The 25782-nt window shown below is 39.1% G+C and overlaps 2 protein-coding genes across 4 annotated transcripts in view; one reads left to right on the top strand and one right to left on the bottom strand.

The window, feature by feature from the left end:
• LOC103544575 (immunoglobulin lambda-1 light chain-like) overlaps positions 1 to 25782 on the top strand; it is a 502401-nt gene that overhangs the window by 32623 nt on the left and 443996 nt on the right. The gene's annotated exons all lie outside the window — the stretch shown is intronic.
• On the bottom strand, positions 1698 to 23310 carry LOC103540195 (zinc finger protein 280B-like). Of its 3 annotated transcripts, XM_070628379.1 has the most exons (4): positions 23125 to 23261; positions 22194 to 22252; positions 8002 to 8072; positions 1698 to 6169 (listed from the first exon to the last, which is right to left on the bottom strand). In XM_070628379.1, the coding sequence occupies exon 4, from the start codon at positions 6103 to 6105 to the stop codon at positions 4477 to 4479; it is 1629 nt and encodes a 542-aa protein (XP_070484480.1). In that variant the 5' UTR covers positions 6106 to 6169; positions 8002 to 8072; positions 22194 to 22252; positions 23125 to 23261; the 3' UTR covers positions 1698 to 4476. The 3 variants fall into 3 exon arrangements, with proteins under 3 accessions (XP_070484480.1, XP_070484478.1, XP_070484481.1); XM_070628377.1 differs by lacking the exon at positions 8002 to 8072 and having other exon boundaries at positions 23125 to 23310; XM_070628380.1 differs by lacking the exons at positions 8002 to 8072; positions 22194 to 22252 and having other exon boundaries at positions 23125 to 23269.

Genomic DNA, 25782 nt, shown 5'->3' with positions numbered 1-25782 from the left:
CAAATCCCAATTTTGTCCTTGCTGGAGTCAGTTAGATTTAAACTCAGCATCTCTCCCCTGTTAGAAAACTCCATTGTAGTAGTCCCCCCTTGAATAAAGTTTTCCTTACCATCTTTAACAAGCATCATGAAACTTTAACATTTCCAAGTTTTGTCACCAGGAATTACTTTCAAATGAGTATTTTCATACCTCTACCTTATAAACTATATTTATTTTGAAGGAACAGATTTCCAGAATTAAAATATTTCATATTTTTACCAAACAGAAAATACCCCCCCCCTTTAATAATCCATGTAGTAATCTGAAAAGGATGTGTCTATAAATACATGTCATATACACACATACCCTCAGAGCTCCAAGGATGTAATTATAGTAAACTATAAATTAAGACTAAAACATGTAGCCTGCAGATTTTTAAATCTTTGGAATTAACTTACCAGAAAAAGAGAGAATGAAAACTTAAATAAAAATGAAAATATGCATCAAAATATTTAAGATTCAGAGAAAGCTGTAAACAAAGGTAGGCAAAGTCTTAAATCTTTTATTAATGAGAAAAAATATTTTAAAATAAAAGGTTATGGGGCACAGTTCACACATTCTGCTTCGGCGGCCCAGGGTTCACTGGTTCAGAACCCCAGTGCACACCTATACATCACCTGGCAAGCCATGCTGTGGGAGGCGTCCCATATATAAAATGGAGAAAGATGGGCAAGGATGTTGGCTCAGGGCCAGTCTTCCTCAGCAAAAAGAGGAGGATTGGCGGCAGATGTTAGCTCAGGGCTAATCTTCCTCAAAAAAATAAAAAAATAAAAGGTTATAAAAAAAATCCTAAAGAAAGTAGAAGGTATATAATGAATCAAGACAAAAATAGAGAACAAAAACAAAACCAGTTGGGATAATAAATCAAGGGTTGCTTCTTGGAAAAAGTAAATCAGAAACATTGACAAAATTGTGACAAATCATATGAGGGGAAGAGGAAATACATTTCAATATTAGAAATGAGAAAGGGAATGAGATTGTTAGCAGAGAGGATAATATTCAACCCCACGTGGAACTATTTTTGCGTCAGGAAAGGAAAGTTTCTAATAGAAAAGTTGTGAATGCAGCCAAGAAAAACTTTGAGTAAGGAAAGAGCATGACTGTCTCAAAAGATGTTGTAAACTATCCAATAAAACTAAACAATTCTCTTTAAAGATTCTAAAGACAAATAGAAATTCACTAACCAATATACTCATTACCTTTAATGATAAAGCATTTCTCATTAAAACCAACAACCCACTTACATATATTGTTTAGAAGTTCTGGCCAATGCAATAAGATTAAAAATAAACACAACTGGCAGGAAGGCAAAGAGTTTGCATAGTGGTACTAAATAAAAATTAGATAAAACTAAAAATATTCCATGTTATTGGTGAAAAGACAATATAGCAAAAACGTTTTTTCAAAAAACATTTTATTACTATAATTGCTATTTTACTTACAGTTTTTGGCAACATTAATAAAATAATAAATTTCATCTGAAAGAACAAGCAAGCAAAATAGACAAGGGAATTCACAAGGGCAATAACAAAATAGTAATCTTGACAGATATTCAATATATTTGTAAACAAAACAAAGTGACATTGCTTTAAAAAAATAGAGAGGTATCAATAGAAAAACAGAGAAAGCTCCTGAAAGAACTCAATTCACTATATTAATTTTCTTTTGGTTGCAGGCACAGAAATTAACTCAAGCTAGCTCATAAGGGAGATGCAAAGCCCTTGATGATTCTCTCTTCCCAGCTTTTTGTGAAAAGCTAGGAAATTGAACTAGATTGGAAAGGGGGAGAAAGGAATGGGAAGACTTAAAGTGCTTTTGAGGAGGGAGCAAAAAAAGGAGAGGGAGTGGAGATTTCATTATCAGTGTCATGTTAAAAATACTCATGAAGTTCAATAAACCAAAGGAAGTGTCAGTAAGCGAGGTAGCAAGCCATGCAGGCCTAGAAGAGCATTCTAAGAACGAGAGGTGCAGTTGCAAAGTCATTTGATCAGGAAGAAATGTGATTTGCTTGATGAAAAGCAAGGCCAGTGTGTCAAAAATAGTGCAACAGCAAGGAAAATGATACAGCAGAACAGCAGAAAACGGAAGAGAGAGGAGGTAGACAGGGGGTCATATCACTGGAACCTGTAGTTGGCAATAAATAACAATTTGCACTCCTTAGGAGCATACATTAGCGAAACAGCAAACAATAACAGTGTTGATGATAATAAGCAACCACAAAAACACAAAACCACAACATTTCATATTTTTACTATAGAAACGGAATAAGGGAGATAAATATGCAGAAGTATACAGATCTATTTATACAAAAAAAGTTTCCACCTGAGACCAGAACCAGTGGAAAACACACACACACATTCTCTCTCTCCACCTAAAGAAAGGGGTTCAGGCTAAATTTTAGCAAAGTGCCTTGGCCCAAGCAAACTAACTGGAAAAGTCTGGTAAAAGATTCAAAGTGCAAATGAATCAATCAAGCATTGAACAAATAAACACAACAGAAACTACACTCAAGGAATCATCTAATACACGGACAATATACTCACAACTACCTTGTTGTCTGTAGTCTTTCCTCCTGAATACTGAAAGAGATGCTAAGCCCTCTTCACAGCTTTTTGTGCAAGCTTAGGGAATTTAACTAGACTGAGGAGGGGAGAAAGGAGTGAAGAGAGATAAGGCGCCTTTAAGGAGGAAGAGAAAGCAAGGGAACAAAGGAGAGATTTCTCCTGGCTTAGGTCTACAGCCAAGATCCCAGATTCCTTGAGTGGTGCACAGAGGCTACAAGGTACGTGGCTCAAAGGTGGAGGACACATGGCACTAGAAAATAGGGAGTGAGACTTAACCTTGGGAACTCATAGAAGCAGCCAAGGCCGCTGATGTTCAGGAACCGATACTGAGAGGGTACTCCACAGTTCTTTGAAAGAGCCTTGGAGATGGCAAGGGAAAAAAAATTCCTCCATAGTAATCATCACAGATTAGGTAGTTCAACAGATGAGATGAAAGATAGTAACTCTTAAGACCTAATACTTAGTGAAATAAATTGGATGTTTCCTGCACATAAGAGTATGTCAAGTAAGACTCAAACTCAGTATTAGTTTAATAAAATGGAAAATTATACACACAACAAGAGGGTAACTGTTACAAACATCATGAATTCATGTGCAAGGAAAGATACAAAATTGCAAACCTCACATGTTCAATTAGGGTAAAAGAGATGTACTTGGAAAAATATAAGGAAAAGCCCTACACCGGGTTTAATTTCAGTCAGTCACTCTGGGCTACTTTTATCCATTGTACCTACTCTTCCTGGACAATGCCATTCCTGCTTAACAGTAAGAGAACTAAATTTAGCCCAGTCCATGAACTGGACAGATACCATCTGTTTATCCTTTTTCAGTTAAAACTATGGATCCAGGACAGTTCAAAATATGGATGTCAGCGCTTCTTTCCCTTGGGAAACTTTACTTGCTTTACTGCTGTAGCTAAGAGAGATAATACGGCTAGTTGATTCTGACTAAAGGCCAGTCAGAAGGGAGAGGGGAGGGAACAAACTGAATTCCTCTTTGGATCACTCAACAGGAGGTGCACTGGCATCAGCCCCATTATATTAATTACCTCCGCTTCTCCATGTGAAGCCAATGATACACCGTGGTTGATTGGTGTCTGAAAGGGCCCCTCGCCAAACATAAGCATTTTATTTTAATGGTTTTGCTTCTTTGGATGTTCTTGGGCTAGGTAAAGACACTCTGGAGACAGTATTCCTTCTGCCTTGGCTCCGAGACTGGAGTGAATATGTGCCTCTCCCTCATATGAGACAAGGAGCCACCACTCTACATTGACTAACCTCCCAGTCTGGTTCCCATTCATGCCACAGCTTTCAGAGCCATGTTATTCTACACCAACACAAATGAGGCACTTCTGGGAGTTTAGCAGCAAACAGGACCATGCCATAGCAATGCTATTCCAGTCTGACTAGAGCTGATATTGAAATCTTCAAGGCATGGAAAAAGTTGAAAATAAAGTACTTAAAAAACTCTACGGATTCTATACATAGAAGAGCTTTCAAGTGACATGAAACAGCAAAATAATAAATAGGTTTCCATTCTTTCTCTCTCCACACTCACACACACACAGCTTTTACGTGTTAAGCCAGATGGTCACATAAAATCAGGTGATATATTTTTAAATAGCTCAAAATTCATAAATCAGGTAATATATTCTTAAATAACAGCTCAAAATTCATTTCATATCATTCATATTGAAACAATTCATATTGAAAAAAATATTCTAGTATTTCACGAATTTTAAAAAAACTCATAAATGATCCGTTGGTTTCACTATTTTTGATGCTAATGAATAACGTATGGTTTGTATTTTTTTGTTTTTATGGGTTTGCTGACTCTGATTGAAATACTTGCTTTAGATTTACTGAAACTAGAATTAACGGAGGTTTTTTGAACTTCTACTTTTAGACCTGGAGGGTGATGGTTCAGAATCAGATGTGCTCACAGTAACAGATGCTACTTTCACTGATCCTGGTTGAAGAGGTCCCAGTGACACTTGAATAACAACTTTTGTATCAGGAGGCAATCCTTCCAGTTGCTTAGGCTTCTTAAACATTTGATGACATTGGGTCTTGTGCTCCATTTTTTCTTTGAAAGTCAAAAACTGTAGCCGGCACTTGGAACACTGGTGAACACTCTTTTCCCAGTGTCCTCTATAATGACACATGTATGGTGTTGCAGTTTTGAAAATTTTGAGACAAAACGGACAAAGCAAATTCTTAGTGTTTTCATGGCATGTTCTGAAATGTGTTTCCACATCAGCAAAGGCCGACGATCTGTAATTGCAAACTTGGCACACATAGGGCATTTCGCCAGGCTTATGATTGTCCTTCATGTGCTGTAAGAGAACCTGATCTGTTTCAAATGACAATTCACAAATTTTACAGACAGTGGAGGGCTCCTGGGTAGTGTGCACACTTTCAATGTGACATTGCAGCTGGAAGGGAGTGGGAAACTGCCGATGGCAATGCTGGCAGGTGGTGTGGTTTTCCCAGCTGTCACCCTTCTGCTTCTCAAGTTCCAAATGGTGCTTCATATGATTCATAAACTTGACATTTTTTAGAACTTTTAAGCAGCTGAGGCATTTAAAAGTTGTGTGAGTCTTCTGTTCTGGCTGCTCGTCTCCTTTATGTTGTCCGTAGTAAAAGTCCTGAAGTAACACAATCAGATTTCCTTTCTTGGGATCAACAGTCTTGTTTTCACTTGCGAGACTCAAAAAGTCTGTTTCTTCCAGTCTATTTTCCCTAACGGGATTTACAGGCTTGAAAAGGACATTATCCTTTGGAAAAGCTGTTGAAAAAGGTGCTCCATCCTGAACATGGCTTAATGAGGTATGAACACCATTTGAGGGTGTGCTTTGCTGAGTAGTAATTGTATGAAAGATACCTGACGGGGACGAGGCTGAAGAATGTCCCCCTATGATTCCATCACTGAGTTTAGGCCTTTTGGAATTTATGCTGTTTACTTCAGAAGTGGAATGCCGCTTTGATACGCAAAGACTTTTATTCATACCTCCTACAGAAAGTGCTGCTCCTACCTGATGCTGCAACGAACTTGCGAAGGTAATCAAAGGAGAACATAACTCTGAAGAGCTATTAGGCACGACTTGTGGTGAATTATTTTTATAATTAGGTTTAGACAAAGGCTCAATAATAACAGGACTATCTGTTGATCTAGATTCAGATTCTGAAAGTGGCAAGACAGTCACTGTTTCTGATGTAGGGGTCACATGACTTACAGGCTGCAATTTGTGAGCAGTATCTTTTCTAAGGTGACCATACTTTTTTCTCCTTGAACATGAACCTGGGGTGACTCTGTTCAAAATGTTTGAAACGACTGGTTTTGAATTTGAAGTCACCCCAACAAAGATCAGCTCAGCATCTTCATGTTCCACCCCAACAAAGATCAGCTCAGCATCTTCATCATCTACTTGTTTGGTTTCTTCTATGCTCTTCTGTGGTTCTGGCTCTTGTTCTTCCTTACATAACGTACATGGTTGTTCCATTTTTTAATTTTTTTTAATTCTTGAAGGCCACAAGTCCCACTGCTTCCTTTATATGAACTGCCACCTAAGTACAAACACACTACGCATCAGTAAGTACAGAAAAATGCATTATCTTAATTCTCTCTAAAACTCTAAGGTAGTTATAAACATCCCTATTTTACAGATAAAGACACTAAGGCTCAAAAAGGATAAATGATAGCTTAAAACATAGAATTACAAGTGTATGGGACTCTAGAATCATAGCTTTGCCCAATGCTGACTATGATCTCTGCTGATAAAAAAGAAAAGAAAAGAAAAAACTCCAACTAATCATTAGGCGAAATCATACGTAAAGGACAAGTATTTTTACAAAGGCACCACTGTGCAGTGTTTAGAAACATGGGTTTTGGAGTTAGAGAAGATTAAGCTGGAATTCTAAGTCGGTCACACACCAGCTTCTTCTTTGGCAAGCTTCTAACTTTTAAATGTTTTTCTGTATCAAAGGCAAAAGTTCTTCTTTCTTAGCCTTAAGGTAATAGCTCTTTAAAAAGCACCACCTATTCAATGGCAGCTTGTTTTATGGTAGAACTGAAAGAACATCTACATTGTACATATCTCAATTGATTCATAGACACTAATTTCACAAATACTAATATAGAAAAGTACCAAATTCAAAGACGAGAGTGTACCTACACTAGTTAACAAATAGCGTCATTCAATGTCAAGTGCTTAGCACATGCCTAGCAAACTGGGAATGAACTCCCTTGATAATCTCACCCAACTCAAGGCCTTAATTATAAGCCTTTGCTGATGTCTCCTAAATTTCTCCTTCCAATCCTCACTTCCCCATGGAACTTAAATCCAACAGTGCTTCCTCCCTCAATCCACCTCAGTCTCTTCTCCACAAGGCAGGCAGAGTGATTCTGTTAAAACAAATCACATTATATCACTGCTCAGCTCAAACTCCTCCAATGGCTTTCTAGTTCACTCAGTAAAAGGCCAAGTCCTTCCAATGCCTATAAGGCCACAATTCCAACCCTACATACTGCCCTGCAGTTATCTCATACTCCTCTCCCTCATCTACTTCACTCTAACCACACTAACCTCCTTTCTATTTCTGGAACACACTAAACACTTGACCCTGCTTGGGGCCCTTGTATTTGCTGTCCCTCTAACACGACTGCTCATCATACAGATACTTGCACAGCTGGCTCCTCACACCTCTGAGGCTCTGTTCCAAGTATTCTTCTCAGAGAGGTTCTCAAATACTCCAACCAACCTCTAAATTCACATCCCCAATCTCTCTTCCCTTCTCTTTCATCTTCAAGACCTTAAAGCACCATCTAACATATTATAAACTTTATTTATCTTCTTTCCCATTCTCTATTCAGTAAAATGTAAACTCCAAAGGACAAAAACTGTCTTTTGTTCACTGCTGTATCCTCAGCACAAAGAGCAGCGCCTGGCACAGCATAGGAACCCAAGTATAGAATCCGTTAAATGAATAAACAATGGCTCCCAGTAATAAGAACCTTTATTTGTAGAGTACATTGCACTCCTTTAATTCCACATTTTCTATGAACTTAATGAGAACCTTGTCTATGTCAGAAATCCTGTAGGTCAAAATAAAAGACTTAAAGCTGCTAACTTTTACAAACTTTTTTTTTTTAACCCACAGTAAAAAAACAAAACAACAAAAAAAATTTATGTGGAGTCTCACTACACTAACACATATAAATAATAATTGCCTTTACTACATGGAATGTGTATTCTAATACGTCCTATTTCATTTTTCTTAAATTGATCATGACCCACAAAATCAATGATGACACATCAATGGGTCACTACTAGTAGTTTGAACACATTGGTTTTAGGCTAGCAAAATGTAAGCAGTTTAAAATCCTGTTCATAACTCACCAATTTCTGAAAACATAACATCAGAATTCACTGTAGCCCAATGTGGACCCTTCAAGTCAGCATAATCCAATCTATAAAAATTAAACTGGCATCAAATACATGTCATGCACCTCTCAATTTAATTAGCATATCAGTATATAATTTTGGAACATATAGGTATTTAATCCTGAAAATGTGTGTACCAACTTGGAAGTAATTTTAAAAATAAATATAACATTAAGCATAATAAAATTATTTATTCTTTTCTTCACTTATTCTACAACTATATTTTGCTGCCCAACACTGGTCCAACACTACTAAGTACTGGGTAGAAAACAGTGAATGCATGAAGCATACAGTTTAGTGCATCATGAACAGTGACTTACAACGTTCTTAAAACTAAGATCAAGTAGATAATTAGGAGATAGGTAATGCAAGAAAACATACGAGGCAAATCTGAAAACAGTGCTCTTTGGAGTCAATGAAAATTGATTTGGTCTGTCTGTATATAACTTCAGTCACCTAACTCCAGGATGATGCCACTTAAGTCCAGTGTTTCTCAACCTAAGCACTACTGACATTTTTGGATCAGAAAATTCTTTGTTGTAGGAGGCTATCAGGTGCATTTAAGATGTTTAGCAGCACTGCTGGACTCCGCCCACTAGACACAAGTAGCAATCGTCTAGACGTCGCAATCAAAAATGTACTATGTGGGGCTGGCCCAGTGGTGTAGCGGTTAAGTTTGCATAATCCACTTAGGTGGCCTGGGATTTGCTGGTTCAGATCCTGGGCACAGACCTAGACATTGCTCACCTAGACATTGCTCATCAAGCCATGCTGTGGCAGCATCCCACATGGAAGACCTAGAAAGACTTACAACCAGGATATACAACTATGTACTGGGGGTTTGGGGAGGAAAAAGAAAAGAGGAAAATTGGCAACAGATGTTAGCTCAAGGCCAATCTTCCTCACCAAAAAGCATACCTAAAAAAAATTTTTTAAACCAAAAAAAAAATGTTCTATGGGAGCTAGTCCTGATGGCCTAGTGGTTATAGTAGCAGTGAAAGTTTTCGTGCACTCTGCTTTGGCGGCCTGGGTTCAGTTCCTGAGCATGGAAACACACCACTCGTCTGTCAGTAGCCAGGCTGTGGCAGCAGCTCACATAGAAGAACAAGAAGAACTTACAACTATACACAGCTATGTACTGGGGCTTTAGGGGAAGGGAAAGAAGAAAAAAGGAGCAAGATTGGCAACTGATGTTAGCTTAGGGCAAATCTTCCTCTGGGGGGAGGGAAAGTTCTATGGGAGAATTTCTCCCCTAATCCAACCTTCTTCTCAAGCTCACTTTCACATTTCTAGTAACTACCTTCTAGGTAATTCTGCATGTATGCTCTATCCTCTCTAAAGAAATAACTCTACATCAAAATTATTAATAATCTCCCTGAAATCATAAAAACCAGAATAAAATTTAAAAATAAAAAATTTTGAAAATAAAATATAAATCCTAATTTGACAACTAATATGACCATCAGAATTACCTAAGGATGGATTTTTAAAGCCTAGAAAAGTTTATGATTTACCTAAAGGTAAATGTAGGGTCTGGAGACAGTCTTAGCATCAAAATGCATGATTCTTGAATTCTAGTTCTGTGTTCTTACCATGAGAACTCTGACTTAATGCATGCCTATTTCCGATGACGGTGCTATTGACTACTTAGTCTCTAAGGATCAAAGAGCCTCATTGGATTTGTTTTTATTCTCCTATCTTATAAAAGCTGTACAAACCTCCCATCAAATTAGTCACAGACACTTATAAGTGATTCTAAATAACTTTTCAGAGCATTAGTCATTCTAACTACCTTTCATTTCCATTCCTGTTAAAGCACCTCCCCCCAACTTCTAGGTGTAGGACAGTTACTTCATGTTTGTACATCTGTACTACACTCCAAATTGTTGTCTTGTCTCTCCGTTCTTCAAAATATATGCATGACACCACCATATGAATCTTAAAACACCACTGTAATTGTATGACTCCTCTATTCCTAAATGTTAAATGATCCCTCCAATTCTAGAGAATACATTTTAGGTTATGCTATGGACTAAACTGTGTCCTCCCAAAATCTGTCTGTTGAAGCCCTATCTCCCAATGTGATGGTATTTGGAGATGGGGCCTTTGGGAAGTAATCTGGTTTAGATAAGGTCACAAGGGTGGGGCTCTTAAGATGGGATTAGTGTCAAGAAGAGATATTAGAGATCTTGCTTCCTCCCTATACCACCCCCTAATCATGCCCTATGTGAGGACACAGCAAGAGGGTGGCTGCCTGCAAGCCAGGAAGGGAACCCTCACTGGGAAACCAAATCAGCTGGCACCTTCAGCTTGGACTTTCCAGCCTCCAAAACTATGAGAAATAAATTCCTGTTGTTTAACAAAAATAAAAACAAACTGGGTTATTGGAATAACACTGCTGGACTTTGACCCAACTGATCTTGGTAAGATTTTTAGCTGTTGATCATACTGATTAACTTTCCATCCAACCAATCACTCAACATGAAAAATGAGTAGAAAAAAAATCAGATATAAAGCAAGTATGTTAATGAGCCGTCCATTTGTAACAAGAGTAACATTAGACTGTGGGAGTTTTCTTATCACTTCTCCTCCCATGTCCTTATTTTCTACAATTTAACAGAATCTTGAGACATTGGGGTGGAGAGGCTAGACATGCCAAGACCTACTAGATCTAAGGAATCAGTCCTGAAAAATCACTTCATAATCCCCACCAGGGAAGTTCTCAAGAGCTGTGAGAGCAGCCAAACAGGTTTCTGTCCAAAGATCGCTGAGACAACAGTGGGGGATGACCTGCATCCCAGGTTATTCCTGTGCATTTAAACAAACGCCCATTTAAAGGTCTTTGCTATAGCCACACACCAGCTTTTTTTCAAGCATCAGTTCTTTTTTTTTTGTTTTTTTCTACTGAGGAAGATTCACCCTGAGCTAACATCTGTGCCAATCTTCCTCTATTTTGTATGCAGGTCACCACCACAGCATGGATGACAGGTAATGTAGGTCCACCCAGGATTTGAACCTGCAAATCTGGGCCGCTGAAGCGGAGCATACCAAACTGAACACTAGTACGCCACCAGGCCAGCCCTCTCGAGTAACTTCCCGAAATTAGCCACCAGGACTCCTTTGGTACCCATCCTCACCATCTTCCCTTGCCCTTGACTCTTTTCAGCCCACTACCACTCCTCTAAATTCCTGTCCCAACTCCCTCACTCTCTCCCTACTCACAGCACTGGTGTCCTTCCCCACTACTCTTCCTCCCCTCTCCTGCATTAACCCCACATATTTGCTACTTTAGAATTTAATGCCCATTAAAAACAGATCCTTGGGGAAAATGTGAGCTTTAAGGGATGCTTAAAACTGCAGTAAACATTTGCATTCCATCCAAGGGCAACTAATTAAAACAAAAATAATATTTTCAAACATATTTTTTAACAAATATTTTTTCATAAATAAGCTCAGGGTGGTAGAGGAGTGCAAAAATAGGGTCTAACCTGGCCTAAGAGTCTAGGAGGGGAACAACTTTTAAACCAAGGTCATTCTTTGTCAAAAGACATGACTATTTCCACAGAATGGACCAAGAGAAAAATCGAGGTTTTACAAGAGACTCTCACAACCATTCCCACTCTTGCTCTCTGAACTCTTCTCCCACTACGATACAGTCACTAACTCCAATCCAGCTACAGTGGCTTCCTTGCTTCTCCCTCCGAGTCTACAACTGAAACTCTTTTCTCACAGTTATCCCCAGGGCTAACACTTCTATGTCCTTCAAGTCCACGTCAAACCCAACCTTACTAACTTACTCTGACTATCCTATCCAAAATTACAACACACCTACCTAGCCAACATTTGACTCTGCTCTATTATATTTTTCCTAATTTCATAACATCACCTTTTCTTCTATCACCTTCCACATAATAAATACATAAAGAGAATGCATGCATTTACTCTATGTACTACCTTTATTCCTCCACTGGACTGTCAGTTCTTTCCACTGGAGAAGTTCTATTTTTCAGTTTGTTTTGTTTGTTTTTGTCTGTTTTGTTCACTGATTTCTCCCAAGTGCCTAGAGCAGTTCTGGTACACACTAAGCACTCCAATATTTATTAAAGGAAAACAATTATCTAGAACAAGTTAGAAATAAACTCAACAAAGTAAGGTGGGCTGAGGGAAGTGGTAGGAAATGTTCAAACCTGAGAAACAGCCAATTTTCTTCAAGCCTGGGAGCCACCAAAGTGTACTGTTAGAGCAAATGTGAGAGCCCTGCAATCCCGGGATTCAGGAGAATGACTATGGCCAGATCTCATCATGGGAACTGATAATTTGGGGAATCCTTTTCTCAGGAAAGTATGGTTCGAGTCCTACATGGGATCTTCTCCCAGAAAAGAATGAAATCCAGCCAGTTTCCCTTTTCCTTCCTTTCCTCCCAAGAGCAGCATCATAGAAGAATCCACAAAGGAGATATCAGCAGGGTGGCAGTTCAACATAAAACTGGCCTGTTAGTTCAGAGGCAAGTTCTTTCACTAAGCCTGAGTGTTTGGAAAGGGTGTGGAAGTATCAGGCAAGAGGTGAACGATTTAAAGAGGCATTGTGCAGGACAACAAAACAGACGACTAAAAAAACCATGACAGTGTCAATTTGTTAAATGCCAGCAACAAGGTGAGGTCAGAAGGAATGTTGGAACAAAGAACTCCAAATATCCATCCATTCCTTTAGAAAAGCAAAGAGAACACCAGAAAAAAAATTCTCAAAATCAAGTTTTTCAGATCCTGAAGTTAACAAAAAAGCTTGCAAAAATCAGTGGATTTTTGTGGAAAACAGTTCGGCAGTTGTTTAAAAACTTAAACACAGAATTATGCTATGGCCGCACAAATCCACTTCTAGGTAATACATCCAAAATAACTGAAAACAGGTACTCAAACAACACATGTAATGTACATGCATATTTATGCAGCACTATTCACAATAACCTAAAGGTGGAAATAAATGTCCAATGGATGAATGGATAAACAAACTGTGGTACATACATACACTGGAATATTATCCAACCATAAAATGAATGAAAGCACCTCCATGTTCACTGCAGCATTATTTGCATCAGTACTGATATATGCTACAACCTGGATAAACCCTGAAAACATGCAAAGTGGAAGCAAGACAGAAAATGTCAAATATTGTATGTCTTCATCTAAAGGAAATATCCAGAATACTTAAATTCATAGAATCTAAACACAGGTTGGTGGCTGCCAAGGGAGAGGGGTGGGGAAATGCAGAGAAACTGCTTAATGGGTAAAGGGTTTTACTTTGGAATGAGGAAGATGTTGTGGAACTAGCAAGAGGCAGCAGCTGTACAACATCATGAATGCTCTAAATACCAGTGAATTATTCACTTTTAAATGACTGATTTTGCTATGTGAATTTCACCTAAATATATATATATATATATTTTTTTTTTTTGAGGAAGATTAGCCCTGAGCTAACATCTGCTGCAAATCTTCCTCTTTTTTTTTTTCAACTGAGGAAGACTAGCCCTGAACTAACAGCCATGCCCATCTTCCTCTACTTTATATGTGGCACACGTCCTGCCACAGCATGACTTGCCAAGCACTGCCATGTCCACACCCGGGATCCGAACCGGCGAACCCCAGGCTGCCGAAGCAGAATGTGCGAACTTATCCGCTGCACCACCAAGCTGGCCCCTAAATATATTATTTTAAAAAATAAAGAAGGGATATTACTACCAAACATATAGAAATAAAAAAAAATTGAAGGGAATACTAATTCTATTCCAACAAATTAGATAAACTAGATGAAAGGGACAAATTCCTAGAAAGACATAAACTACCAAACCGACTCAAGAAAAAAAAAAAACAGAAAATATGAATAGATCCAAAACAAATAAGGAGATTAAATTAGTAATAAAAAAACAATCCCAAAAGAGAAACCCAAGATCAGATGACTACCCTGGTGAATTCCGTCAAAATGATTAAAGAGTAATTAACAGCAATTCTTTATCAACTCTTCCAAAAATTATAAGAGGAGAGAAAACTTTCCAGCTCGTTCTATGAGGCCAGTATTACTTTGATACTGAAACCAGACAAAGACGTAACAAACACACAGAAAAGAAAACTATAAACCAATATCTTTTATGAATGCAGAGGCAAAAATCCTCAACAAAATACTGGCAAACAAAACCCAACAATGTATAAAAAGGATTATACACCGTGACCAAGTGGGATTTATGTAAGATATGCAAAGTTGGTTCATTATATGAAAATCAATCAACATTATACCATGTTAATGGAATAAAGGACAAAATACATCTGCCTACAGAAAAAGCATCTGACAAAATCTAACATCCTTTCATGATTAAAAAAAAAAAACACTAAACAATTAGGAACAGAAGGGAACCATCTCAATCAAACAGAGGGCATCGGAAAAAGACCCACAGTAGCATCATACTTAATCATGAAAGACTGAAAGCTTTCCCTCTAAGATCAGAAACAAGACAAAGATATCCACTTCCACCACTTTGATTCAGCATTATACTGGAGGTTCTTATAACCAGGGTGATCAGGTAAAAAAGTATTTGGATTGGACACAAAGAAAGAAGCAGAACTATACAGAGAGGACATGATTTTGTATACAGAAGATCCTAAAGAATCCACAAACAAGTATTAGAACTAACAAACAAATTCAACAAGGTTGCAGAATACAAGATCAACATAAAAAAAAATCCTATTTCTATATACTAGCAATAAACACTGTGAAAATGAAATTAAGTGAACTATTGAACTTACACTATCATTAAAAAGAACAAAATACTTAGGAATAAATTTAGCAAAAGAAATGCAAGACTTTTATACTGAAAACACTGAACTATATTGAATACACTGTTGAAGCTATTAAAGAAAATTTAAATAAATGTAAAGACATCCCATGTTCATCTATCAGAAGATTTAATATTGTTAAAATGGCAAGACTCCCAAAATGATGTATCAAAATTCCAGCTGGCTTTTTCACAGAAATTGAAACTCATACAGAAATACAAGGGACTCAGTATAACCAAAACAAAACTGAAAGATTCACACTTTCTGATTTCAAAACTTACTACAAAGCTCCAGGAGTCAAGAATGTGGTAGTGACATAAGGACAGAAACATAGATCAATGAAATAAAATTCAGAGTCCAGAAATAAACCTATACCCTAACGATCAATTGATTTTCAGCAAGATTACCAAAATAATTCAGTGGGGAACAGGTAAGTCTTGTCAACAAATTTTGCTGGAACAACTTGATATCCACATGCAAAAGAAGGAAGCTGGACCCCTGCTCACACCATATACAAAGCAACTGAAAACGGACTGCAGAACTAAACGTAAGAAAAAAAGAGTAAATGGTTTCTTGGATAAGACACTAAAAGAGTAAATGACAAAAAACAAACAGGATTCCACCAAATTAAAAACTTTCATCTTTCAAAGGACACCATCATAAAGGTAAAAATACAATCCACAGAATGGGAGAAAGTATTTGGAAATCATATATGTGATAAAGGACTTGTATCCAGAATATATCAAGACCTCTTATAACAGAAGAATAAAATGAACAAAAGACTTGAATAGACAATTTCTCCAAAGATGATATACAAATGACCAAAAGTATATGAAAAGATGCTCAACATACTAATCATCAGGGAAATATGAATCAAAACCACAATGATATATCACATCACACCCATTCGGATGGCTACTATGAACAAAAAATAACCGTTGGCAAGGATGTGGATAAATCGGAACCCTTGGGTGCTGTAGATGGATTGTAAAACGGTGCAACTGCTATGGAAAACACTACAGAGGTTCCTCAAAAAATTAAAAATAGAACTACCATATGATCCAGCAGTCTCACCTCTGGATAGATATCCAAAAGATAGCAAAGCAGGGTCTTGAAGAGATATTTGCACACCCATGTTCACAGTGGCACTATTCACAATAACCAAGAGGTGGAAGCAACCCAAATGTCCATCAACTGATGGATGAATTTAAAAATTGTGATATATGCATACAATGGAACATTCTTCAGCTATAAAAAGGAAATCCTGTCACAGGCTACAACATGCATGAATCTTGAGAACATTATGCTAAATGAAATAAACCAGTCACAAAAAGACAAATACTGTAGGATTCCACTTATATGAAGTATATAAAGTAGCCAAAGCAATAGAAAAAAAACAGAAAACAGAATGGTGGATACTAGGGTCCAGGTGGAGAGGGAAAAGGGGAGTTTGTTGTTTAACAGATAGGTAAGAGTTTCAATTTTGTAAGATAAAAAGTTCTAGAGATCTGTTTCAAAACAATGTGAATATACTTCACACCTAAAAATGGTGAAAATAGTAAATTTTACGGCTTACCACAATAAAAAAATTCATTAAAAAAAATGGGTCAAGGATTTGAATAGATATTTCTCCAAAGAACATATACAAATAGGCAACAAGCACAAGAAATACTGCTCAACTAGGATTAGTCATGAGGGAAATGTAAATTAAAATCACAATGTGATACTACTTCACACCCACTAGGTTGGCTACAATCAAAAAGAGGAATAACAACAAGTATTGCAGAGGATGTAGAGAAACCTGAATCCTCACATACTGCTGGTGAAATTGCTGTAAAATGGTGCAGCCACTGCGAAAAAGTTTGGTAGTACCTCAAAAATTCAATATAGTCACCATAGACCCAGCAATTTCACTATCTACATACCCCAAAGAATTGAAAATGTAAGCCCACACAAAAACTTCCACAGCAATGTTCACAGCAGCATTATTCACAATAGTCACAAAGTGCAAACAATGCAAATGTGCATTAACTGATGAATGGATAAACAAACTGCGGTACAGCCACACAATGGAATATTATTCAGCCACAAAAATAAAGTACTGCTATACATGTATGACATGGATGAACCTTGAAAATATGGTAAATGAATAAAGCCAGACAAAAGGCCGCATTTTGTATGATTCCTCTTATATAAAATGTCTAGAATAGGTAAATCCATAGAGACAGACAGGAACTAGTGGTTGCCATGCGCTGGGCAAAAAAAAGGAATGGGGAGTGTACTAGGTTGAAACACATCAGATCCTAATCCCTGAAACATGTATATGTCACCTGATTTGGAAAAAAAGGCCTCTGTAGATGTGATTAAGTTGAGGATCTGGAGATGGGGAGATAATCCTGGATTATACAAGCGGGCCCTAAATGCCATCACAAATGTCCTTATAAGAGAGGCTGAGGAAGATTTCACACATACACTAGGAAAAAGCAATGTGAAAAGACTAGAGTGACGTGGTCACAAGCCAAGGAATGCCAGCCATGACCACAAGCTGCACAAGGCAAGGAATGGATTCTCCCCCTAGAGTGTCAGGGGGAGTGTGGCCCTGCCAACACCTTGATTTAGGTCCAGTGATACTGATTTTGAACTTCTGGCCTCCAGATCTGAGAGGGAATAAACTTTTGAAGTTTTAAGGCACCAAGCTTGTGGTAACGTGTTACAGTAACCAAAGGAAACTGACACAGGGAGTGACTGCTAATGGATACAGGGTTTGAGGGTTGATGAAATGTTCTCAAATTAGATAGTGGTAAAGGTTGTACAACTATGTGAATATACTACAAAATCATTCAGTTTTATACTCCAAAGAGAGAATTTTATGGTATGTGAATTATGCCTCAATTAAAGAAAAAAAATGCTTAGCAACTGGCTGGTGTGACCCCCACATCCCAACAACTGACACTAAATTTCCAAAGTCCCTAAGCAGAGTCCATTTATGTAACAAGAGTCAGGTAATTAGAATTATGGTAACAATGCAAACTGATCTAGCCAACAAAGACAGTTAAGGTACTATCAGGCGGTCAATTAGCAAATTTATAGTGGGAGGCATACATTTCCAGGGATGGAAGGAGATCTTCCTGCAGAGTGGACACTTCTCTGATACTAAGGATTTGGAAAACCAAATTAATTATAAGTAGGAGTGCTAAATATCCTGATTTGACCAAGACAATTCCAGTTTAACCCGGGGTCCTTATTATTTATTAATAGTGCCACTTTTCACTCTTAAAAATACCCCAAATTGAGCGATAAATTAATCAGCCTAATTATAAGGAATCGAGAGGTTGTAAAAGTGGTGACAGCATATTCCAGGCAGGCCAGATGGGCCCTGCAATGAATCTCTGCATAACTTCTATCTCCCTGTTACTGGGAAGCTCCCAGGAGAAAACTCCTGGTGACTTCTTCAGAGCATTCATATTTTGTTTTCAAATGTATATAATAGTAATGCCTAAGCTAAACTCTCAGAATTGTATTATTCAGTGTTATTCAAATGACTGACTAATTTATATATTTAAGGAAAGGAATGAGGAATGGATCTAGGAATATTTGTAGTTTACATGTATAAGAAGCTTACAAAAGGTAAGGTTAAAATAGCTTGCATCCACATTTATTGTTAAGAAGCCAAAAGATGAAAGTCACTATTATTTTTCTGACATATCAAATTGACCCCAAGATAATATTGCGATGTTAGAACTCCTGGGTCACAAAAAAAGGGAGGTGGGAGGAATTTCTTTGTTTTTTTTTTTTTTAAGAAATTAGGGAGAGGGCTGGCTTGGTGGCTTGGTGGTTAAGTTCACATGTTCCACTTCAGCAGCCTGGGGTTTACAGGTTCATATCCTGGGCACGGACCTACACACCACTCATCAAGCCATGCTGTGGCGGTGCCCCACATACAAAGTTGAGGAAGACTGGCACAGGTGTTAGGTCTGTGACAATCTTCCTCAAGCAAAAAGAGGAAGGTTGGTAAAAGACGATAGCTCAGGGCCAATCTTTCTCACTAAAACAAAGAAAACAAGAAAAAGAAAAAAATCAGGAAAAATATGTTACTCTATGGAAAGATCATCATAAGAGGTTCTATGTGTGGTCATACACACAAACTTGGTAATGTTTTGATGTTCACTATTTTGGGTGAACTATAACCATAAAATGTATTGAATCAGTCAAGTAGAACATATCGCTGTCCACAAAAGACTAAGAAACAGAGAAACGACACAGGAGTGAAATGATAAGAGTTTGCACAGTCTTGACAGTCTCCTAATCACAGAGAAAGAGGGAGGGAGGAGCATCAAAGTGCACTTTGCGAGGAATCTGAGCATTAAACCATTCAGTCAATGAAAGTCTGGTGAGCCTACCACATAACTGATCTAGTTACTGGGGATACAGCAGAGATCCAAAGACCTTTTCTTCAGGGAGCTAAGTGACATTCCAGTAGGGATAAAAAGAAAAAAAATTTTTTAAAATACATATATATATAAATTGTTATTATATGATATAATAAAATATCTATATATATATTTGTATAATTTCAAATGGTTTTGAATGCTAGAGAGAAAATAAAGCAGGAAATGGGCCAGGTAGTGTGGAGGCAGGTTGATATTTGCATGGCAGGTTATGGATATTTGGGGAAGAATACTCTAGCAGAGGGAACAGCAAACACAAAGGTTCTGAGACTAGAGCGTGCTTAACACATTTAAGGACTGGTGAAGAGCCTAACATAGGCAAGCCAATGGAAAGGGAGAAAAGTTGGGAATAAGATTAAAGAATGAGCTCACGGTGGTGGAGGAGAGTCAAGATTCTGGCAGAGCGATGCAGGCCATTCTAAGTTCTGTAGTTTTTACTTTGAATGTGATGAGAGATCACTGGGAGGTTTCAAGTGAGTAGTGATATGATCTGACTTTCATTTCAACAGGATCACTCGACTGCTGAGTGGAGAAATAGACTTCAGAGGGTAATACTGGAAGCAGGAAGACAAGTTAAGAGGCTACTAAAATAATACAGACAAAAGATGATGGCATTACCAGATAGGGTGGAAAAAACGGAGGTACTAAGAAGGGGTCAGAATCTAGATCAAAATCTTGAAGAACCACAGATTTTTTGTGGATTGGATTCGGGATGTGAAGGAAAGGAGGATGAAATACAAGGGGTGATGCTGAGCAGGTAAACACATGAGACCAGAGCTCAGATGAAGTTCTAGGCTAAGTATACAAACTTTGGAGTCTTCAGCAGGTAGTCTTACTTAAAACACAAGACTAGATGAGATCACCTAGGGAAAGAAGTCTGAGATCCAAGCCCTGAGGCATTCCTTTGATTATAGGTCAGGGAGACAAGAAGGAACTAGAAAAGGATATGAAGAGGGAAAAGTTAAGTTATAGCCATGGGGGAGAGAAGGGGGAGGTAAGACAAGAACCAAGAAAGAGAAGCATCCTGTAATCCAATTGAAAAATTATTTTCAGGGAGGAAGAAATGAACTACTCTGATAACTGCTGCCAATAAATCAAATCAAATAAAAATTAACCATTGGATTAAGCATTGAGTAATTTATTGGTAACCTTGACAAGACTGGATTTAAAAGACAACAGAATTAGAGACAGCAAATACAGACAACTCTGGAGAAATTTTCCTGTAATGACAAGTAAGTATGAAATAAAATACACAGAAGGGGTATGTACAATCAAAAGATGAATTTTTAATGAAAGATGACATTGCAATCACTCTGTTTGCTGATGGGAAGGATCCAGAGAAATAAAAAACTTAATCCAGGACAAAGAGAAGACTTCCTGGAACAATATCCTTAATAAACAAGAACTGCTTGAATGTAGAAGGCAAGGAGAGATTTTGGCCTTAGCCTGGACACAAATAATTCACCCAAAGTAATAGAACAAACGCCTGAGATCATATGGAGAAGGGTGGGAAAGGTGGCTAAATGGGTGTGGTAGCCAGCCTTCAAGAAGGCCCCAAATGAATCCCACCTCCTGATACTCACATGCTTGTGCAGCCCTTTCCCACACTATCATCACAGGGTTGGCCTGTGGGACTAAACAAATACAGCAGAAGTAATGGTATGTAACTTCTGAAAAAGACTCAGCACTTCATCTTGGGTGCAAGCTCTCTCTTGGATCACTCATTCTGGGGGAAGCCTGCTGCCATGACATGAGCAGCCCCATGGAGAGGCCCAGAGTGAGGAACCGAGGCCCCTTGCTAACAGCTAAGTGACTGAGCTTAGACAAAGACCATCCAACAAAACTCAAGTCTTCAGACACTACTGATCCAGCCAAAAGCTAAACTAGAACCTCATGAGAGACTCTGATCCAGGACCACCTGGCTAAGCCACTCCTGGATTCTAGACCATGAGAAACTGTTAGATAGTAAACATTTGTTATTTTAAGCTATTAAGATTTGCGATACTGTGTTACACAGTAACAGATAATAAACTATACACCTGGATCTCACTGAGCTGAATGCACAAGCTGCTGGCCATAGAACTTACCTACAATCTTGCCTACTGGCATGAAATGAATTCAGATGGCCTCCCCTAACTAATCATATTCAATTCATGAAACATGGAAAAGGTATAGAAATGAACAAACTAACCTCATATAATCGTTTTTAACCAATACTCATTTACCCTGAATGAACCAATTTAATACTTTTATACATTAGCCAAAACTTTAGGGTATGTGCTATCAGCCCATTTTAGCTTCACAACATGGTAAAAGAAGTCAGCTTCACATCGCTTAAAATCTATGCTGCTCTTTCTTTTTCCTTTCAAGGGATCTGGTAAAAGAATGCCACCACCAGCCTCCTCTTTTTTAAGAAAGCAATTTAGAGGGGCTGGCCCTGTGGCTGAGTGGTTAAGTTCAGGCGCTCCACTTCAGTGGCCTGGGGTTTCGGCTGTGTACATGGCACCACTCATCAAGCCACGGTAAGGTGGCGTCCCACATACCACAGCCAGAAGGACCTACAGCTAGAATATACAAGTATGTACTGGGGGTGCGTTGGGGAGAAGAAAAAAAGAAAAAAGACTGGCAACAGATGTTAGCTCAGGGCCACTCTTTAAAAAAAAAAAAAAAAAAGCAGAGAGAAAGCAATTTAGAGAACTCCAGAATTATCTAAATCAATGAGTGGCCTGAATTTATATGCATTCAAACTTAGATCATACACGCTCAGGAAACACTGTCTAAATAGTAATTTGTTAGCACGGGACAGAACAAGAGAAAAAGTGAAGGAAAAAGAACACGACCTTGGTTCTTATGATAAAGACCTCTCTCATCTTACCTCCAGTGTGCACTGAAACTTCAAAACAAGAGATTTTCCAGGCAGGAGGAGGTCACATCCTTGAGGCAACCAGAGGGAAGGATAAGGGTTACTTCCACGTTCCAGGACTCTTTTATACCCCACTGCCTATGTGATACTGCCATTTGGCGGCTTACCAAGCATCTCACACTTAACCACAAAAGGGAACTGAACTCCTTTCCCCCAAACCTGTTCCTCCATCTACCCTACTCAGTAAAGACAACAGGTCAGCAGAGAAATGCCCAAATCAAAAGCAGCGACATCACCCTGGGTCCTGGCTCTCCGGGGGACTTCATTAGGGAAGAAGGCGCTGAGTTAGAGGCCAGGCTGGGACAGAGCAGGCAAGAAAAACAAGGCGCTGCGGAGGGAGCAGAGACCACTAGGTGAATTTTAACAGGCCTGAAACGCCGAAAAGGGTCTAGGCCTACAGCTGTCCCGGATGGGGGCGGGGCTGGGGTTACAGAACTGGAGTAACAGTTTCAATACTATTAGCTCCACAAGAGACCACCGCCAAGGAGGGGGAGGGGGAAGCCGGGGGAGGGAGAAGCCGGGGGAGGGAGAAGCCGGGGGAGGGGGAAGCCGGGGGAGGGGGAAGCCGGGGGAGCCCGGGAGCAGGCGGGGGCACTGGGAGCCATGACAGGCCCTTTGCCAGGAGGCTGGGCTCCACTCTGACCTGGGAGAAGGGGTTGCCCGCGGGGCTCCGGGGAGCGGAGGCTGAACTCAGGGAAGGAGGCCCGTGCGGAGGGGGTCTTGGGGCGACAGGGCCGCCTACCCGACCCTCCCTTCAGAGGGCCTCGGCAAAGGGACAGGCCGCTCGGACAGCGCGGTGTCCGGACCTGTGGAGCTGCGGCCGCGGAATCCCTCCCACCTCCCCTCCGAAAACGCTCGGGCTGCGCCACGCTCCCACCCTTACCGTGGCCGTCCACTGCGGTCCCGGAACTGCGGGCGGCGGACGGGCCGGAGTCGCTCCCGGGCAGAGCCCGAGGCGACGACGCCTCCTCAGGCCCCAGGCGCCGCCGACGCCGCCGACGCCTCCGCACGCGCGCCCGCTGCGACCTGTGATTGGCTGCCAGGTGCGGGCGCGAGGTCGGCGCGGCCCAGGGCGTTGCGATCCGATTGGCCGCGAGGCGGGGTGGAGCGCATGCGCGCTCTCTGGCGCCCCTCCTGGCGACCACTGGTTGTGGGGTCTGGCTGAGAGGGGCGAGGGCAGCTGTGATGGCTTTTGAATTCCTGGAAACCTGTTGAGTGATCAAGGTTACACAGCCAGCCAGGGCTCAGGGCTGAGGGCGGGCTCCCAGTCCATCAGGGAAAATGATTACCCACTGGAGTCAAGTTCCAGTAATCCTCAGGCGTGGGCCCTTTTCCATAAGAGTGCTAGCTTCCTGCCCCATACTTGAGGAACTGACCACACAGCTGGGTCTCGACCCGCATCCTTTTGAGGTTGCACAGCCTGCAGCAAGCTAAGAATGAACATTACTTTTTTTAATAGCTGGAAAAAACCCCAGAATATTATTTTGTGGCATCTGAAAAGTATACAAAATTCAAATTTCAGTGTAAGTAAAATTATATTGGGTCACAGACGTGCCCATTCCTTTAGGTATAGACTATGACTGATTTCTTATTATAGCAAAGTTGATTAATTGTCAGAAATTATACTCGCAAAGTCTAAAATATTTACCGTTGGCCCTTTAGAGAATTTTTTTAGTTTTAATTGCCCCGTTCTGCCAGAAGTTTGTCTATCTCAGTAATCTGTATTGAAAAGTATTGAAAACAATAACTTTTGGTTTTGTTAATCTATAACACCATTTTCGTCTTTATTTCATTTGTTCCTTCCATTCTTTATTATTTCCTTCTTATCTCCATAGGTTCTGTTGCTTCTCTTTACAACTTTTTGAGATAAATGCCTAGCTCACTTGTTTGTAAAGTCTCTTATTTCTCTTGTTTTGAATGCAATAAATTTACTTGACTACCAATTTAGCTGTGTCCCACAATTTTTGCTTCATTATCGTTCAATTCCAAGTATGTTCTAATTTCTCTGCCGATTCTCTTTTTAACGCAGGGGTTATATAGTAATGTGGTATTTGTTTCCAAATTTATGGGATTTTTAAAGCTCTTCCTTTATCAGTTTCTCACTGTTGCATTATGATCATATCACACGGTCTAAATATTATAGAAGCTTTGCATTTGAAGATTTTTGTTCAGAAAGTTTAGCATAGTCAAAATGAATAGAATGTATGTAATGTAGAGAAAATATTTGTAATGTCTAAAATGTATATGTGTGAAATGAGCTCCTTTAGACCTCCAAATTACTCCCATATCCTTCAGTAAGTTACTATTAACTATGCTCCAGACTTTGTTCAAATGTCACTAGTTTTTCTGCTAATGTCCTTTTTCTATTCTAAATTCCCATACAGGATGCCACATTACATTTAGTCATAGTGTCAAGTTAGCCTGCTCAGGTCTATGACAGTTTCTTAAACTTTCCTTGTTTTTCATGACTTTGACCATTTTAAGGAGTCCTTAAGGTTCCCGTATTTTTCAGAATGTCTCTCAATTGGGGTTTGATGTTTTTCTCATGGTTACACTGGGGATATAGGTTTATAGAATTAGACCACAGAGATAATGTGTCCTTATCACTTCCCATCAGGGATATGTTCTCTCAATATGAGTTACCACTAGTTTCTCCACTGTAAAGTTACCTTTTCCTCTTTCTGTATTCTCTTCTTTGGAAACAAAAACACTAAATCCAGCCTAAATTCAGGAAGGGACATGTAGTCTCAGTGAGGGGAGAGTGTCTATGAGATACACAGATTATTGAGAGTACACAAAGTATTTGGAATTCATTTCTAAGGAAGTTTTGTTTCTTCTACCTTTAAATTTAATTTTAAATTAATCAAAGTTAAGTAAAATTAAAAATTCAGTATCTCAGTCACACTAGCTACATTTCAACAGCTCGGTAGTCACATGTGGCATATTGGACAGAGCAGATAGAGAACATTTCCATCACTGCAGAAACTTCTACAGACAGCAATGACCTAGATCATTATTTTTCCAAGCTTCCTTCTCCTCTTCCTTGTCTTTTTTTCTCCTTATTCTCCGCTCCCCCCTCCTCCCCATTCTTCTTCTATAGAGGTACAGTAGACCTATAACAGTATGTTAGTTTCAGGTGTGCAACATAATGATTTGATATTTATATATTTTGTAAATGATCACCACAATAAGTCTAGTTACTATCTGTCACCATAGTTATAAATTTTTTTTCTTGTGATGAGGACTTTTAAGATTACTCTGTTAGCAACTTTCAAATATGCGATAGAGTATTATTATTAACCATAGTCACCATCCTGTACATTACATTCCCATGACTAATTTTATAACCTGAAATGTGTACCTTTTGACCCCCTTCACCCATTTCACCCACCCCAACCTTTCTTCTTTTCAAATATATGCATTGAAAATAGGAATTTCTTCTAAGAATCGCTTTAGCTCTGTTCCATAAACTTTGTTGTTTTCAATATCATTCATTTCCAGATATTTTCCTTTTCTACATTGATTTCTCATAGGAGCCACA

The sequence above is a fragment of the Equus przewalskii genome, chromosome 7 (assembly GCF_037783145.1).
Source record: "Equus przewalskii isolate Varuska chromosome 7, EquPr2, whole genome shotgun sequence".
Taxonomy (NCBI): domain Eukaryota; kingdom Metazoa; phylum Chordata; class Mammalia; order Perissodactyla; family Equidae; genus Equus; species Equus przewalskii.
This window is presented reverse-complemented; position numbering and strand designations above follow the sequence as displayed.